Source organism: Orbicella faveolata, unplaced genomic scaffold (assembly GCF_042242905.1).
Source record: "Orbicella faveolata isolate gen_17 unplaced genomic scaffold, um_ofav_v1 contig_3, whole genome shotgun sequence".
NCBI lineage: Eukaryota > Metazoa > Cnidaria > Anthozoa > Scleractinia > Merulinidae > Orbicella > Orbicella faveolata.
In genome coordinates, this window is record NW_028301558.1 from 17,438,111 (window position 1) to 17,457,500 (window position 19,390).

Consider the following 19,390-nt stretch of genomic DNA (forward strand, 5'->3'; position numbering starts at 1 on the left):
TTTCTGACACGAAATCTCAGCAAATTTATTCAAACGTTTGCCAACTTCCAAGAATGTTCTGGCCTAGACATAAATAAAAGTAAAACTGAACGCATGTGGTTAGGTCCAAGTCGCAAAAACACAGCAAAACCCCTTGGAATTCACTGCTTGGCCAGCCAACTCTATACTTGTACTGGAAATTAATATCTCCTATAATAATGAAATTGCTTACAACATAAATTTTTTGAACAGAAACTAATCAAAATGAAAGACCTCCTTAACTTGTGGTATCCTAGAAACCTTACATTTTAGGGCCGCATAACGATTCTAAAATCCTTAGCGATTTACAAGCTCGTTTATAACACATCTGTTCTAACTTTTTCATCAATGAAAAATTCACCGCCACGGTAAATTAAGCAATTACACAGTTTTTAGGAATAATAAAGCTAAAATTAAATACAGAACAATATTAAGGCCGAAAGAGCAAGGAGGGCTAGACATGCCAGATTTTCAAATAGTCAATGATGTCCTTAAGGCATCAGTCACAAATAAATATATAAGAAAACCACCTATTGTAGCTACCGTTCTGCATGGAAGTAATGTAAGATATTAATAAATTGTAAATAATGTTAGCATAATATTTGTAAGTTTTGTTAGTATTGTGAAATTTTAAGTTATGTTAGCACTGTAAGTAGAGTATATAATTTTTGTATGTAATGTAGTGTTATTGTTGCTATAATAAAAAAAAATGTGCAATACAAATTCCTAATTAGTTGAAATTAAGACCAAAGAATGTAGGCTTTCGCGTCAGTAAAAACCCCGTTCAGATATGGTATTCACAACTTTGGTTGCATGAAACCTGAATATAGCCTCGCAGAGAACCTTTTCACCTTAGGACTAATGTTTCTCAATGGATTATACTGGTTATTATGATTTGCGTATATTTATTGACTATAGAAAACAAACAAAAAATGAAGAGAATGCTTGATTGTATGGACTTTCTGCTGCAGCCCGCCCGAATAAAAAGAACTGCGTAGTCATCTTATACCAACTCACCTCCTATTCTTTCCACCACAGAACAGTTAACACTTAATGGAACCAATTTGCACACTGTTTAGAGCTGATGTCAAAGGATGCTTACAGCTTATTGTTTACGATTGTCGGGATTGCGCATGTCCGTCAGCCAACGCCTACGCTTTGTTCTCAACTAACCAATCAGTTACATTATAATAAATGCCCTACCTGAAAACGTCAATACTGCTTGATATAGGAAAAGTAATAAAAATGTTAATGAAAAGGACACACGTTACGATGTAATAAATCACAATTTTGCTACAACTTTGTCACAAAAGTTTAATACCTTTTGAAACATGTTTGTTATAACTTTGGAACCGATATTCTCTAAACTTAGGATAAATGTGATGTGCTCCATGCACTCTTCAACATTGTTTCTCAGATAAGCGCATCAAAAGATTACGAACTGGATCATAAATGAAATACAAGGCTGAAAAAGCTCTCTAAAGTTCAAATTGTTAGCGCGAACTAAACAGTGAAAAGTCTGGAGATGTTAGGGAAATTTATCTAACGACGCGGAAGTTGTTACTTGCTAAATATCAAACTTTATTATTGCTAGAAAATTATAGATTTAACTTTGGCTGGAAGTATACATTGATAAAAAAAAAAGAATACGTCGCCAATTTTCATTTTAACTAAAGAAGGTCACAATGTTATTATCATCGTTTTATGAAAAGATTATCACATGTGCCTGGCTTCAACTGGAACATCATCATCTGTTTGTTTTTCGGAGCGCGCCAGATCAAAAGAAGTTCAAATGATTTATTAATCTAATCGCTAACCTGGATGGAATGCTAGTCAATTGCAGGGTGCTCCTTAGCATTCTGCCAGGTTGCCTCCACAGATTGCTGTTACCCATTTATACCCCTGGGTGGAGAGAGGCACTGTAAGAGTATAACGTACAGTGTCTTGCCCAAGAACACAACACGACGAGAACAGGTAAAGCCCAAACCCGGACCACTCAATGCGGATTCCAGCGCGCTAATCATTGGGTCACGGCTCCTTCCACACCCCCACAGCTAATAGACGTAAAGCGCAGAAAAGGACGACATCTGAAAAATTAAGCTCAACTGAACAGTTTTTTTTAATAAAAGACAAGCATTTTCATACAAGCTAAAAGCAGTTTAAACAGCCTACATAGGTTACCGTAAAGCCGAGAAGCTTAAAACTTCTGTTATAGCCGCATAACACGATACAAGTACAATAAAAATATTTGTTAGCTATTGTCTATGTTCTTTTAAGAAAATTAGCCTTTAGGCTTTTCAGTTAGGCTGTTGGTATATTCAGCCTTTCAATACTACGCCTATTCTTTAACTATCTAGTTTTACACTGCCAAGAGTTCTTCATCCCTTTTAGTGCATCCTTTATTTGAATTAAAATCTTAATTCTCACAACTGGCATTATAAACAAACTTTTCTTTAAAAATTAGTTCAGAAAATTTGCTATTTCAACAGGCCTGCAATTATTTCGTCATTTTTTTTGTCTGTCTGTTTGACTATTATATTACAAGATGTGTTCATATCGAACAGAGAAATTAGAAGGATATCAAACGGTGCACTGAAAGGGTTGTTGAAAGAGGGTCTGGATGATATTAAACTGATAACTGAGAATAGGTCAAAATCTTAACTGTCAACTGGTAAATGACTCGTTTTTTTGTTGATAGCTGAAAGTCAGATCTGCAAAGACTATACTGGTAGCTAAGAAAGGGACTGAAAAATCTGCTAAAATTTAACTGGTAACTGGGATTACAGAAACCCCATCCAGACCCTCTGAAACTGTCCATTCTTTTAAAACGTCAAATGTAAAATAGTTTTATCTCAATAGAAGGTTAGCATGGCACTTGTAGGAAGAAGTATATAATATAACTCGAAGTTCTATATAACAGATAATTACAATTTAAATCGTATATTAACAGGAATGAATATAAAAAATTACTTCAATCCTATCTCCTACAAAAAGCAAACTGCTATTTTAGAACATTTCAGGTTCAGTTCAGTTCAGTTTAAGGTTCTAATTTAATCCTGAGTATATATTCCTTTACAGCAGGAAACCTGCGCGAACATCACAAGTGACTCACGAGTGCAACGACGTGAATGTTTTTCTATGAAGTAAAACCCAACAACGAGAATGCTCGGCAGAAGAGTTAACACAAAAGAAGCATTAACAGATTGTCCGCGCGGTGGCCTCATGGTTAGTGCGCTCGTCTCCGGATCGAGCGGTCCGGGTTCGAGCCCTGGCCGGGGACATTGTGTTGTGTTCTTGGGCAAGACACTTTACTCTCACAGTGCCTCTCTCCACCCAGGTGTATAAATGGGTACCGGCGAACTTAATGCTGGGGGTAACCCTGCGATGGGCTAGCATCCCATCCAGGGGGGAGTAGAAATACTCCTAGTGGCTTCATGCTACAGAAACCGGGATAAGCTCCGGCCTGATGGGCCACTTGGCTCGTATGCAGACTTTACCTACGCGTCCTGTCTATGAAATCTTCGTAAAAATGACCGGAAGATTTTCCGGGATCTTTCTTGTTCAATTGGGAACTAGCCAGACCTCTGCGAACGTTGGTAGGTCAGCTCGTTGCTATGGTGACTAGTTAAGAATGAATTGATATTTACTTGCTAAGTTCTGAGTGAGCTAGGTTCTATCTATCTATCAATTAAATAATGTCAAAGACAACACTAAACGAAAATACGCAATTAGCCGTTGTGGCTACTCCTACAAACCGATAAGTGGCCTTTAGCCATTATATCGTAAGAACAAGCAGTACAGTTGCTAAAAGTCGTAAACAACTGTGAAGTGCGAATGTTCACGTAATGAAACAAAGACAAAAACAAAAACAGGTGAAGGAAAGAGACTTAAATCGGCGTCAATATAGGGAAATCTATTAATTGGAGGAGCTCGGGGCCTGGGCCAAGTTCAAATATCACATTTCATGTGCCGATATCTTGTTCCCATTTGAGCTAATCAAAACCATTGCAGTAAGTTTGATGGCTGATTCAGACGGCCTAGCTGTAAATGCGCCAAGCCTAATTCGCGGTCGTGAGCAAAAGAAGAACAGGTTTGAAAAGGTTAAAATTCCCTTCTATTTGGCTTCACTTCAAATATAATAGTTGGTTTTGTAAACTAGTCACCAAGTCGCGACAGAAATGCTAGTCTCCACGTTTTATTTTCTTGCGAGATTTTCTACTGTGTTGAGTTGTGAGGAAGACGGAGGGAAAACAAACACTTCCCACCAAAATATGAAAAAAGAGTACTGATTCTTGTGGAAATGGTGTTTTTGAGAGATAATTTGAAGGCCGTTTGTGGCATAATTTCACGACAGTGCTATTACAGTGAAAATACAGTAACATAATTTGTGCATTCTATTCGGCACATGTGGAGTTTGACTTCTAAATCAACTATCAAACTTCCTTTCGAAAATTCAACTGGCTCGGTCGAAGACACTTCTAGAGTCGTATTTAATTTCTCGAATTTAATCAGTTGTAACCTCGAACTTCTCATGCAAATAATTCCTGAATGAAATCCAACAGATGTGAAATACAAAGTTCGAACAAGGCCCTGAGATGTAGGAGCTCATTTCGGACTTTTTCGGGACTGCAGTACTTAATTTAGTCTAAAACGTATGTCTTGGCTTTTAATTATTAGATCTGAGAAATTGCGAAAGATAAATAATAGGCTGTTGCAAGATTTGCTCCTGGCACGCCAACACGTCACCACCAGGTAGAGACAAGCAACGACAGCTGAAGCCTCAAAGAGATGGGCTATAAAACCTACAATGGTGAAAAGTAAGAGAGTATGAGTCAGAGTGCAGTCTACTGACTGTAACTGCTTATGTTGGCTAGACTTATCTTGGAGCCATGCTTTTATTGTTACTATTACCATTTTAGTCATCATCATCATCATCATCGACACACCATCATCAACGTTTTCCAAAAGCAATAAGAGCCAAGATTTTGCCTTTAAACAAAGCGTTTTCACTTGATTTGTTCGCACAGGGTGTCGTTGGGCTTTCCTTTGCCTTAAAACATTTGTAAATGCGATTTCAGTCTGTTCAAAACGTGAGAAATATCCTTTTTCAAGAAACGAGTGTTCGGCGAGTTTTTTTCTTTTGTTCCTTTAATTCCCTTTTAGGACGATTTACGCAAACCTATAAGGGAACTTTTTTCCTTAAACAAGAACAAAGATTGCTTAAATTCGGAACAACCGGTGCTTTTGTAATGATGGGAACTCAAAGTTCCTATTTATTTCGGTGTAAAGGAACAATTTGTTATGTCATTGTACTTTTAGGAACAATAGGTCCTTTTTGAACGATTCCGATTTTGTATTCGTCCTCTTATGGGTGAAAGGAGAACAAGGGTTCCTAATCTGATGCTCACTTAAGCCAATAAGGAACTCTTTGTTCCTAATAACTAACGGTTGACCTTGATAAAAAGGTACGATTCACAAACTTAAAATTTTGTTCCTAATCAAAATGTTCCCATTTCCAATGCATGGGAACTACAATTTCTCAATACACGACCATGTCAAATCAATTTAAGCTGATTTCATCTGCTGGAAGCTTATGAATAATCACCCTAAGACAAGCCCATATAAGTTCAAACTTAAAAATGTTCGGTGTGTAGCCAGGCATACTAAAAATTGGTAAAAAAGGAAAGGAATTAAATGGTTGTCACTGGCTAAAAATATGGTTATCGGACGTTTCGGCCAAGTTCAAACTTGGTCCTTGATTTCTTTATATTGTGAATTGGTAATAATCACTGTGAGAAAGGGCATGTCCGGACTTGTTCAATTGTGTTGTGTAAACAATGGGTAAGAGAAAGTGCGGTAAGGCGCAACAAGGATCATGTTCGGGCAGAGGGCGAAAAAACAGATTTCTGACTGGCTAAGTATCGAATGATGTCTCTCGGGGGAATAAATACGCCAGCTAGTATAAGAAGGCTGGTGTGTATTGTCGCATCATTGCGAGTAAAAATTGTTGTTGCAGATGAACAAACGAGGAGACGCGGTTGACTGATCAATCAAAGTTACCAAACGTATCGCCGAAACCCTGGAGGCTTCACTTATTGGAACACGATCCAGACGGCCTTTTTCACTGTCCAGTCCAAGCCTGCAATCATAAGTGATTTACCACACAAAGAGGCTGCTAGAAACACGTAAAGAAAAAAGACCAATTGTGCTCCTGTTTCCACGAAAAGCCAAACTTCAGCCATATTGAGTCGTTTCATGATCAAGGCCGGCACGAAAATGAAATCAACGAAAATAAAGCCAACAATCGGAAGACTTTACATCAAATCAGGACAGCTGCCTCTTTTGAGATGTCAAGTGACATCTCTCAAGAATTTCTGCGTTGGCTCACTGGCAGTGGCGGAGGTTGTAAAAGTGATTGCTAAGCACAACAAATTCTCAGCAGATGTTTTAAGTTTCTGAAATTCTGTTACGAACATTCGACATTGTTGACTTCGGTTCATGTTCTCACAATGTCCTTTTTAAACTTGTTGATACGATGCCGGAAAAGTGGAAACTTGGAGCGGGACGTGTAGACTACTTGGACGCCATCCCAGAGCTAGGGGATTTCAGAAAAGTGAACGGAGCATCAGAATCGAAACGTATTTAAAGAAGGTGCAAAATCCCTTCTAAAATGATGAGATTGCAGTGGACCAGTGAACCCGATATTGATGCCCTAGAAGCCAAGGGACACTGGGCCACGCTGGAAGAGCTCTTGGAAAGCGTGGGGTGTTGCCCGCCGCGCTAGGAGAGCGTACTGAAATCATGCAAGGATAATATCAGGTATGGTATCTCCCTTGGACTTATCGTTTGCTGCCAAATTCCTCGTTGTATATTTTTTCATCAAGGTTTTAAGGCCCACGTCCAATGACATATTACTATTTAACCGTTGAGATGGTGAACAAAGCTAAGACTAACGGCGGCTTTACTGACCAGAAAATGTTCAAAACAGCCGGTAAATATGGCTTCGATTCTCTATTCCTGAACAACACTAAAATGCAAGTGTTGGATGGTTATATAACTCACATTCGTCGTTTCCTCAAGCCGACCTGTGCTTACGTTTTGGTAACGAGAAATGGAGGACAGCACAACAAACTAGGAGAGTTAATGAGCAAACTAGTTTTCGATGCAACAAGCAAGTACGTTCATCCTACTCGCTATCGACATATTGTCAAGACTGTAAGTTGCACATATCTTGGCAGCAGCGAGCAGAGCACTATCTCCGAGGATCGGAAACGCAGCGCTTTCGATCAAGGCAAGGTTTCACTATCAAAAACGAAGACAAACGGACCAGAGTTAGAAATGGAAGTGCGCTCAAGGCTTAAAGTGTCGATACTTCTTTTACCAATGGAAACAAAACGATAATAGAGACACCATCCCAGCGTCGAGCAGGCGTGCCGAAACCAAAGCGAGGAAATGCACTCAAACTGACAGGAATTGGCGCGAGAAGAAAAATTTTGATGTTCACCCCCGAGGAAGACAAATGCATAAAAGCTGGAGATCCTCTTCGGAAGCGGGTCCTGGAACTGGAGGGGGTGGATCGTCATCAGGGTCTTGGCTACATGGCTCGCCCAAACGATGCAATCCATCGCGTGATCTTTCGGAAATTTTTTGTATTCCTGGCACGACTATTCAAGCTCTTAAACTGAAACTTCCGGAGACGCACATCCATTGCCGCGTTACGCTCAGCAAATTTCATACCCTCTTGACACGTTCTAAACTGGGACATCTTATGGTATAGGATTTAGAAGACCTATACTTCCGGTCATGGGCGGTGGGGCCTCCTTGATGAAGAGCCAAAATAAATGTGCCGTTGATTACGGCAAATGTTTAGCCACAGGCCGTCGGCTTGTCTCTCTTCGCTTACTTCAAATCTGTACGATAAGTTGGCTGATAAAAGCGAACAAGTTCTTTGGACAACTGGCAGAATTCCCCTTACAAGGGCACTTCGGATTTCCTAAATTTTTAACAAGATTGAAAACAAACTCAATAATGAATATGACGCTAATAGTTACATAAAACTTTTCAAAACTAAATCACTAAAATATAGACGTCCTTGTTGTCCGCCATGTTTCCATGTAGTACCTGGCGAATTTGTAAGTTTTCTTCCTTGCTTGGTTCTCAACGCTGAATATCCTTTCGACTTTATTACAAAAGTTTAAACTGCGTTTTTGCAAAACAACTGAGAGTAACCTTTTCTCTTAAAATCTTTCTGAACTATGCAGAAACAAGATTTCAACTACCAGCCTTATTGTTGAGTTACCTTGCAGGTATTGACGCCATGACTGTAGATTTCTCAACTCGGAACGGCGTTGTTTTTCAGTCTTGACTTATACCAAGTGGTAGCTTGATTCCTGAAGTTTCGGCAAGATCTTTTATTTGCGGTAAATTCAGTAAACAGTCAACAATGCCATGCATTTTTTTTTAATCCATCACTAGCTTTGAAAAAGGAGTGTTTCCTAAAGTGTTTTGGAGTTCTGGTATGTCACTGGATATTAAAATCAAGCTAAATTATAGGGAACTACCTTGTAATGAATACAAGAGAGGATGACAAACATTGTAGTACAAGCATGCCATCTCCATAACTTCGCAGAGATCAGTACGACCTCCCGAATAACGAAACCCTTGGAGACACGTTTAAAAATCAATGGACAATCACTGACAGCGAGACAGAATTATCATTTTGTGTAACACACTTGTACGTACTTTCCCCGGTGTATCCGTCATATTGTTAAAAAAGGATTTTAAGAAAACCACGACGGCAATGGCAACGGGAACGTCAGTGGTGAAAAGACATCTGAAGTGCAACGGGGAAAGCGGAGAAATCGGGGACAAAACTTGCAGTAAATGAGCACTGCGGTAAAGGAATATCAAATTACCCTAAAACAAGTATACCTGACGACAGAACTGTAAATGCTGTCCCCGCTGAACCCTGTGTATTCAGAACACTCAGAGAATTTATGTAATTTAGGTGCTAAATGAATCTAACTTTACCCGGTTTTCATTCTTTGAAAATTTGTACAAGATCAATTTTCTTCTTTACTGCTGTGACCTTGTTAATTTTTTCTGTGTCAGCCATTTCTAGATATTTTGACTTTTATTCATTAGTTCTTATTCCTGAATAAGAGAGCAGGCCTTCCTTTTTAGCTGTCAGTACCGGATACTTACACCAGAAGCGATATAAATTATACATGTACATGGCCAGTGCTCCTCCTGGAAGGCACCTTGCACAGGCTGCTGCTACTTCAGGCCCTGCAATTGCTGCGCCAGCTGGAAAAGGTAATACCGTTTAAATCATTAAATGGCGATACATAAATGATTCAGGAATAAGAACTTTTAAAATTCGCTTCTGATCCGGCTTTCCATAAAAACTACGTGTGTGTAGTTTATTCTCATCTGCATCATCGTCATCGTCATCATTATCATCATCGTCGTCGTTGTGATGAGCCCTATTTATAAAGAAAGCGCTGGCCAGGACGACGCTTAGTAAAAAAAATATTAGATTTCACCTTTAAATTTGGCAATAACCTAAATCCGTTTAATACTTCTATCGTTCAAAAAACTTGTTTAAAATTTCTAACGATAACTTTAAACTTCACTGAACGGGAGATAGGAAAAATCAGCTGTCGTAGTACAGGTCCTCCAATCCATGCAGGACTTGGGTGTTCCACGTTGTTGTTTTGTTGCACGGCCCCGCATTATTCGTTGCCATCGTGGTTTGCTCAAGTCCCATATTGTCGTTTTACGTTTCTCTTATAGAGGAGAACTGGGCAACTGGATATAAATGCTCGGATATAAGCTCTCCAGTTGTGCATTGGAGCACCCGCCTTAAATCCCCGCTGAACAAAACCAAAACCATCAATGCCTCTATTGTTCTCATAACGTTAAAGGCTCTCCCCTCCTTCCAAGAGACTTTTTAAATTATAATTTGTAGCTAGAGAATATGAAAATGATTGTTTCGTTGCAAAATAAAAATGCTTCAAACGTTTCCATCAAGGGAAACCTCCCAGTAGGCTTTCTTGAAACGTTGAGAGAGGCACACATTATCTTTTTCATATCCGAGTGGAAATGTCGGGTGGTAGCGTCTGGGGCCTTTTGATTATAGCGTTGGACTCCGGATACTGCCGTCCATTTCGGGTTCAATATTCTGGCTGCATCACAGTGTTGGATCTCTCTCCGAGACTCTTTATCCAGGAAATAGATTGTAACCCTGAGATGGACCAGCATCACATCCGTGGGAGGGGGAGGGAGAGCACAAATATTACTAGCTGGTACATGCTAGTGGAACCGTAGATAACTTCCGGTATGATAGGCCAATAGGCTCTAACATACACACTTCTGCTTGAAGATATTTGACATTTACAGTAAGTATATGGCTTCGAGCAATGAACTCATTCCTTTGTAGTCAAGATACGTGCGCACATAGCTTATAACACAAATGGCTACAATTAGCCTAAAGTATAAAAGTCATCTCAGGGATACAATGGAAAAGATCAAAAATACGGTAGCTATTACTTACCTGCGCCAACAGCGGTGAAAACGCCAATGATGCAAATTCCCCCTCCAATGACAGTAAGCACGCCAACACTACTTAAATAGTTATTGATGTCTGATGCAAGCATTTTCTGTACCCTGTCTACCTGGCTCAGGTAGTCAGCGCATATCTTTAAGGCTTCTTCAAGATCCAATATATCCATTCCAAAGTCAATCTTTTCGGTTTGGGAGATTTTGTATCCTTTATTTCCGGCTTCTTGGACCTGTATGAAAGTGAATAATAGCATCCCGTTAAAACAGTGTTAGAGAAGCGTAATTTAATAATTCTCATATATATCTTGATGAAGGAGAACGTCTTAAATTCATTTTGAATTGGGACCGCGTCCGCTGTCCGCCAGGACGAGACTTGTGTCCCGATAAGTAAGCGAATTCGGGACGCGCAGTCACACCCGTGCTTTGAATACGGTTCTTCCTCACAGTTGTACGTGCGCCTTTTTTGATCGTGACGTTTGACTAGCGTGACGAAGACACAATCAGTACATTATCCATATCGTTTTGTCACGAATGCAATGATAGAACATCTTTAGATTCAAACAATTCATGGAACCGTGCAAAAAGATAACTCACGGTGTGTATAATTGGAAGATAAAATCGATAAGCTTTCTGTTCGTTCGTAGCCATTATCATTTATTCAGCGTTCGGATTGCAAATTACAAAGACGAACAAAAACTCCGACTAAAAACACACACCCTTTTGTTTATCTTTTGTATCAAACTCTCAATTATCCTGCTTCGCGCTTCGATCTTTTTCCAGTAGCCTTTGATATACTTCAATTTAGGTTGCAATGATGCCGGAATGTTTGATTCCTCTTCCTTGATTTGACGGGACGTCATTGAAACGGCAACAGCACCATTACTCACGTACTCATAGTCGCTAAATAGAACCTTTTCGCAGACACCTTTTACAGCCATAACACCCAAACAACTTTGAGAAGGCTGTTCAGCAATGAGGGCGTCGATAGTTTCTAAATGTTGTTTAAAGCTGTTTAAGGTACTCAGGTGCTTGTTTACTTCTTCGGTTTGCTCACCAGCTTCTTCCCTAAACTTCCTTATAAAGTTTATGTAATGTTTCCATTGGACGTCCATGCTTGTTTGAATGGTCACGCCTGTAACAAAGACAATAAGAAAACACTTTAAACTGCGATGATTTTTTTTGGCGAAAAATGCTTTTAACTATTTATTTTTTTGAGCAAAAAAGATAGTTAAACTTTAAACTCCCTCCCTGGACACCTCTTTCAACCATCAAGAGGGAAACTTCACCACCAGAGTGTACCAAAAACCAGGTAAACTACAAGTACATTGGAAATCGGCCATCCCAGAAAGGTGGAAGCGCAACACTATTCTAGGTGCCTTATATCGAGCAAAACGAATAGCCACCAATTGGCAAGCAGAAGTCAAAGCCATCAAACAATCATTCATCAAAGCAGGATACCCCACGAAATTGGTAAATGAAGTTATCCGTGATTTTGAAATCCAAAAAGCGACGAAACAGTAATTCCTGTCCACTGGTTCGATGAAAGACCTAAACTCGGAATGCGTCTCCCTTTCTGCAGAACAAATGAAGTAGTAAGTAGAAAATTCTTAAAGAAACTTAACACGTACACCAAATGGAGGTTCAACTTCTTTATCATGTGAAAAACACGTAAGATGAAATCAATCTTCAAGTTAAAAGACAAAAACACACACCCGTCACACGTCATTTACAAAGGCAAGTGTACTTGTGGACAAACATACATTGGCGAAACAGCACGCAACCTCGAGGTTCGTGTTAATCAACATTCAGATGTAAATAAGCAGTCGGAGCCAGCCAAGCACATCAGAAAACACCCTAACCACAAGTTCTCGAGGGAAATTTTAACCACCGCCCATTCATGGTTAAAAAGGAGAATAAAAGAAGCGTTCTACATCGCACGCTTCCGTCCAGAACTAAACAAACAAGTGCAATCACTGGACCTCACCTTGTTCCCCATGGGAACAGCTATTACATAACTGGCATTACCTGAACTATAAGAACACTGAGCGTATGCATATTATTTCACTTTGATAATGATCAAACAGATCGAAAACGTTTAGACTCAATTTTAACAGCTTTTTGCCATAAAGTTTTATATTTTACTTTTATCGGCGAAATGTATATATTTAACCTCCCGGTTTTAAGCTTCTTTGACCTTCTTTGAATTGGTGGAATAGGAATACATTAATAAGAGGGTTTAAGGTGTTTCGATAACGTTTTCTTCCGAACCTAGTACGTAGCATCGTCAATCAGCTTTTTGGCAATCTTCTCTCAACTGGATCTATGTGAAAATAATTATCAATTACTCGACGAGGTTGAGCAAGCTATCGTGATCATTTGATCTGCGACATACTGACAAATCACGATGTTTTACGATAAATGAGTTCAATAATTGTTTAAGGTCGACACACACGAGAGGACTAGTCCCTGCAACTACATCTTGGAGACAAGTCGATCTTTTCATGTGAACTGGCCATTTTTGCTTCAAAATCTAGTAGCAGGGAATAAACTTTGGTCCCTGTGAGCACGGAAACTGCGAGTCCCACGAATTCAAACCGGTTTGAATTTCTGGGACAAGTCCCTGCCACTAGTCCCAAATAGAACACTAAAACAAGAACACTAATACAATATCTTCGATATGAAAATTTTCGCTCCTTATTTGAGAAATTAAGAGCGAGGAGGTTATACAGCTCAAATCACCGATTTCGCTCAAACTTGGCACAAATGTTGTGTTTGGTGAGTGAATGATTATGGCAAAATAATAGGTCAAGACAATTGATTCCCTCCAAGTTAGGGGAACTCCCTGGAAAAATGGCCATTTGACCCTCATTTATGCATATTTATTAGCTGTCTTTGGTGTAGTATTTCTAGAACGAGAAAAGCCATATAAAAATGAAATCTACTTGATCATGTTCTACAATTATCAGACTCAAAGCCCAACAATAATTTAAACTAGCCAATTTAATTGATTCCCATGGCTTCGTCTTAAGTAAGGTGCATATTCATAGTGTTGTGAATAGCCTTTAATTGATGGTAAATATCTACCATGAGCAACAACAAATACACACAATTCTAACATGGATAGTGAAAGTTCTGAATGGATCGAATGTACGTATTTGTAAACTCTTAACTTGGCTCATAGTCCATGTGGTGAGCTTTAAGTTTCCAAGAATAAAGCTTACATTAAATTATTTGTTGCTTATTAGGTTATAATATTCTTTTTAGGGCCTTTAATTTCTAAAAACCACTTTATGTGAGATCGCCCCCTGTATAAATATGCTTATCACTATCATTATTATCATGCCTCGGAGCATAGGATTTCCAAAAGAGGCCAGACTGTTACGAGTATGAAATACAACCAGCGATCACTTCAATTTGCTTTCTCTTTCATTTTGCACTAAACACAGCGAGTCAGTTGAACTATAGTTGGAGCAAAGTAGGCTTCAGAGTTTTTATTTCTTGATTGAACTAATACAGAAGCCTAAACAGAAACAGATGAAGATGCATTTTGCTAACAACGACTTAGGCTTGCGCCGTATTGTCTTTTATTAGTGCAGTTCTAAAAATTTCGACATTTATAGCGGAGCTCCTATTAGCCGAAGGCGCGCGAGCGGAGCCCCATACCTTAGAAAATTTGGTAACCCATCGATCTAAAAATTTTGGTAGTCACGTGACTGTCCGTAGTAAGTACGTCCGCACGCCAAGCCCAATACCTTGAAAAATAGGATAGTAGCACCATTAGCATAGGTAAATCTTTGATAGTAGACATTTATGTTATGGTTAACAGCTGTCAAAACAATGTACAGTTGAATCCCAATTTTTTGAATCTCCAAGGGAAACGAAAATTGGTTCGAAAATCATAGAGTTCGAGAAATCAGGGGTAAAATTAGTGTTTGACTGAGAAGAGGGAAGGACGTCGTTTGGTTCGAGTTATGGGGAGGTTCGAAAAATTGAGGGTTCGAGAAGGCGGGATTCCACTTTATCTGCTGACCAGTATCACGTGACCATATCACGGGCTATAGTTTAGAGCTCACCGAGGACGCGTGATTTTTTGAAGTTGATTGCTGACGAGGTACTGGATTTTTCATTGGATCACAGGCTCAAGTCAGGTTATAACTCATTCGTGTCTGGTTTTGGCGCTTATATCTACCATGTTTACCCTGTCGTTTTATTGATTACATCGATCTTTATCGCTTTGTATCTATAGCCTGTGGATGCACTGCAAGGGTTAAGGGATCGGATTTTAAAGCTTGAATAGAAGAAGTAAGAATCTGTGGACGAGGTTACCAGAACTGCTTACCCTCCCGTTTAAAAATCCGGATATCTACTCTGCTGGAGAGATTCACCGCCATCAGGAAGCTTGGAGGCATGTGTTAGAAAACTCTCCTAACCACCAGCTCGTGCTTGTATGGATTACTAAGAGAGTAAATGATAAACAATTTATCACTCCATTCAAAGTGAAATTTAAAGTAGTTTCTGACGACTCAGAGTTTCCTTCTTTCATATATATTTCCCCGTCGCATTTTCAACTCTCCTCTCGATGTCTGGAAATGTGGTCAAACACGGTCTTTCTTGTTTGATATATTACTTCAACGGGCCTGTTTGTCCAGCTTCTTACGCAGTCTCGGTATTCCGTGTCCCTGTACATCGACGACCGACTCAGTGGTGAGCTTTGAACTCGCAGAGGATGCTGGTCTTTGCCTTTCTCCAAAAGAGATTCCAGCTTCAATTTCATGGCCGCCCAGGCTGCCAACTATATCGTTTGCTCTATTCTTGTGAATCTTGGATACTTTATCGGTCTGGCCAAGTCTCTCCTTCATCCAGCTATTCGCATTACCTACTTGGGTTTGATCATTGACACAACTTTGCAGGCGTTCATCTAACCTAAGGATAAGGTAGGGAAGTTTGCTAAACTACGTGAGGAAATTTTAACTTGTAAACAATCCGTGCAATTTAACAACCCTGCAACGTTTCCAGGGCATTTGTGTCTTTTTCTTTAGCCGTCCGTGGGGCAAAGCTCTTTATCAAGAACACTGCTGCTGCTATTGCCTCTGCGGGCCCTAACTCTGATGTTCCCCTTTCCCAGGCCCTACGTGAAGAACTGATGCATTGGTGTTTTGTCGATACCTGGGAGGATCATGTTCCTTGCAAAGAGGAGAGAAACATATTCTTCTTTCTTTGTCCAATGATTCCTCTGGCTTTGCTTAGGGAGGTGTTTTTCACCTTCCAAATAGCGATCTTAAGGTTAGAGATTACTGGAATTCATGCGAAACCATGTTGCATATTTCTACTAAAGAAATGTCGGCGGTTCTGAAGGTCCCTCAATCTTCGCCAATTACTCTCAGAAATTGTAGAGTAGACGTCAATGTTGATAGTCAAGTTCTTCTAGACACTTTGCGCTAAGAAGGAAGTAGAAGTCCTCATCTTACTTCTGCAACCAAAGAACTGTTCCTGTTTGTTTCTAAAAACAATCTATAGCTTTCTTTGAACAAAGTTCCTTCTGAAACAAAACCGTGCAGATCAGCCATCAGGACGCACTTCATCCCCTGATACGATGTTCTCTCCTAGATGTTGGCAAAACGTCCAGGAACAGTTCGGAGGGGTCTCAGGCCACACCATGGATCTAATGGCAATAGATTTATCCTATTTATCCTTTTCCCACCCAACCCCCCTCCCCCTACCCTCTATCGGGTGATCGGGTGGTGTCAATTTATTTGCACAGAACCCTCTTCACTGGAAGGATGTAATGATCTGAGTCCCTGTGTTTTTCTCCCATTCAGTCCTGTAGGACCCGTTTTTAAGTTCCCTTTTTCCGCGGGAATCTCCACCATTGTGGTTCCGAGATTTCCTGTCAAACCCTACTGGTGGCCAATCCTATATTCTTCCGCTTCAGATCATGTTGTGTTATCTAGGAAGGGAGAATTAGATGCAGTCTTATGTTCACAAAGAGAGGGTGGCTTTGGCTTAGTCCCTTCCCCGGTAGAATTGTGGGCATTTAGCATTGATGATCCCAAGTGGCCTTGACTATCACTTCAATCTCTTTTAAATAATCCACAAATGGCCTGCCCGGAGTGCTCTTACGCAGACGATGAAGGTTTTCACTTTTATCGAAACTGTGGATACAAAAGACGTTCAATAAAGGTGGGGGAGGGGGGGGGGGGTTACAAACAAGAAGCTTAAGTGGCTGGTCAATGAAGGCAACATCCAAGCTCGTCTAGATCAGTTGGCTCAAAACCGAAACTCCACAGGTTACGTCAAACAGAAATCAGCACTAGAAATCTAAATGACTGCGTTTTTGACTCAACTAGATGCTCCTAAGGGTGTCTCTTCTGCTCTACCAACAGATGTTAAATTTCTGGAAAGATGAGGATGGTCGCATTGTCGTTCACAGCACCAGTTGTAAATGTCTGGGCCATTTCTGGGCCATTTCGAACGTTCCCGCGCGATTGTCCCAATCGATTACCAAGAGGATCTGTTGAAAGTGTTATCGGTAAGCTTCGAGCCATCTTCGTTAACCACGACAGGGTTGGAGACTGCAATTCTCTTTTGGGTGTAGGAAATCCTGCCGCGATAAGGGACGTTAACAATTATTTGTCCTGTATAACTGTGGAACAACTACAGGCAAGGGTCACCCCGTCAAGCAATACCACTTTTGCTTTCTGATTTAAAGATCTTAGCCGACCACATTCTCGCTCATTTGTCTACACCGTTTATAGAACCCCATCATGTTTCATCGTTCTGCAAGAGATCAAGCATTTTTTTAAGACACTTTTCTTTTCTGGCGATCGCGCCGCTGATCCGTCCCATGTTAAGATACAGGAAATTTTACGTTTCCCAGATAATTCTTGGCTCTTATTCAATCACCTTTGGTCGAAAACTTTGCGTCAGGGTGATGCACACACATTTTCTTTAAAAAGAGCGGACAATGTAGAGAGATACGTCCTGTTTTAGGTACCGAAATTTATGTTGAAGTTTGTAACTTATTATCTGTTGACGTAAGTTTCCCTCGTTATCAAGAGACAAACATGTTACAAGTATGGTGGTCTAGGACTGCCATAACAAAAAACCCATTGTCTTAACAAGTTTCTTGTAAATTTATGCTTTATTTGCTTTTTCGGTTGTATTTTTTATGTTTTTTTTTTTTTTTTTTACTGTCATTTTGTTTGTTTTGTTTTGGTTTTTTTTAATCGCAAAAATATTTTAATTTAAAATCAAAAGTAAATAAATGTTCTAAGGAACAAATATAGTTCCTTAGATTCTTCGGCTGCCCAGTCACGAATAGGTGTTTATGTTTAGTAGTTCACACATCATTTTAAAGACAGAAAGTTGACCCTTCATAATTTTAGGAGTGGTGCGGCTGTTTCTTTAGCACTTGCTCGAGTCAGCCTTCACGAAATTATGGATTACGTTGGTCAGTTTTGATCTCAGTAAATTATGCATGGCAAATATTCAATTGATGATTTCTTAGAAAGGCCAGACTGTTAATTTATGCAGGTGCCACCAATTTTTTTTCCACTTTCATTGTAAACTGATCACAGATTCTTGGAAAATCGTCGCGTCAGTTGAAGTAGTCGAAACAAAGGTCTTCGGGGCTTAATTTTTTTTGTGTTAATACGCATACAAGAATTGGGTGTATATGGAGGAGTTGCTAACAACTGAGGCCATAGATTTAACTTTAGTGTAGTTCTTGGAATTTCCACCCCAAAATAATACGTCTATGTCTTCAGAGCTTTAATTTTTTTTTTAGTCGGCAATTGCACAAGAATACAAACGTCTGGAGAAGCAACATACTTGATGGGAAAATATCGCTTGACATTTCTGCCTTGAGTCTCAATTCCTTCAAATTCCTACAAACTACATACATAACTTTATGAAATTCTTTAAGTATTAGTTCTAAAGTTTGAGCTTAAAAAGTCGTCTCATTAACTTTCCAAGTTCACCTCCTTCATCAAGATTATCGAAAGTTTGCGGAACCGCTGCTTCTTGTTTTATGACCTAAGAACGCAAAATTTGTTTTATACAACAACTTCGATCCTCGATTTGAAAAGAAACGCCGTTCTCTTATATCAACTCACCTTTGCTTTCCACTTATCCACCAGAACTGGTAAAGACACAATGACGAGAACTTGCAAACTGTTGCGGACTGATGGCCAATGATGCTCACAGTTTTTCCTGTTTCCAAACATCGCAACTGCGCATGTCTCTCAGCCAAAGCCAACGCTTTGTCCTTAACTTACAAATCAGTTGCTGGTTTTCAGTTTCACGCAATTCACAATAGATCCAAATAAAAATATCAAAACCGGTCAATAGATAAAGTCCAGAACCTGGGAAATGAAAGAAAGTAAATACGCAAAGACTCTCGCCAAAATTCTGGTCACAGCAATTTTTCTTATGCGAGATATGCGAAGAAATTTTTTTCCCAAATTTACAGAGATTTGCATGGAGACGCCATGCTGGTGCCCATCCGTATGGGCACCAACATGGCGGCCGGAAACCAACAGAAACATCTGTCACTGAGTTTTGCTACAAAAGAGTGAATTTATCCCTCGAGGAACTCTAAAACATTAAAATAATACTTTTTCTAAGACATGAACTGTTCAGATAGCCAAGTTCCCCGAAATAAGTCGCTTTTTTAACCATCATGACAGCTCTCTTGGTCGTCATGTAAATGCTGTGTCACGCAAAAGCTTAGAAATTCAAGCGTGGTGTATCACAAAACCAAGAACCCATTCGCAGCGAAAATTTGTATGAATATTAGTTTTCAGCTGCT

The 19,390-nt window shown here is 39.7% G+C and overlaps 1 protein-coding gene and 1 pseudogene across 1 annotated transcript; both read left to right on the forward strand.

Moving 5' to 3' along the window:
* Nucleotides 1-6,921: 6,921 nt before the first annotated feature.
* On the forward strand, nucleotides 6,922-7,521 carry LOC110046087 (uncharacterized). Its single transcript, XM_020751758.2, has one exon. It carries the CDS (start codon nucleotides 6,922-6,924, stop codon nucleotides 7,417-7,419), a length of 498 nt encoding a protein of 165 aa, XP_020607417.2. The 3' UTR covers nucleotides 7,420-7,521.
* Nucleotides 7,522-11,829: 4,308 nt separating this feature from the next.
* On the forward strand, nucleotides 11,830-12,686 carry LOC149106689 (uncharacterized; annotated as a pseudogene).
* Nucleotides 12,687-19,390: the final 6,704 nt, after the last annotated feature.

Coding starts and splice junctions, on each gene's coding strand:
- LOC110046087 (XM_020751758.2), top strand. CDS start 6,922: ATGACATATTACTATTTAACCGTTGAGATGGTGAACAAAGCTAAGACT.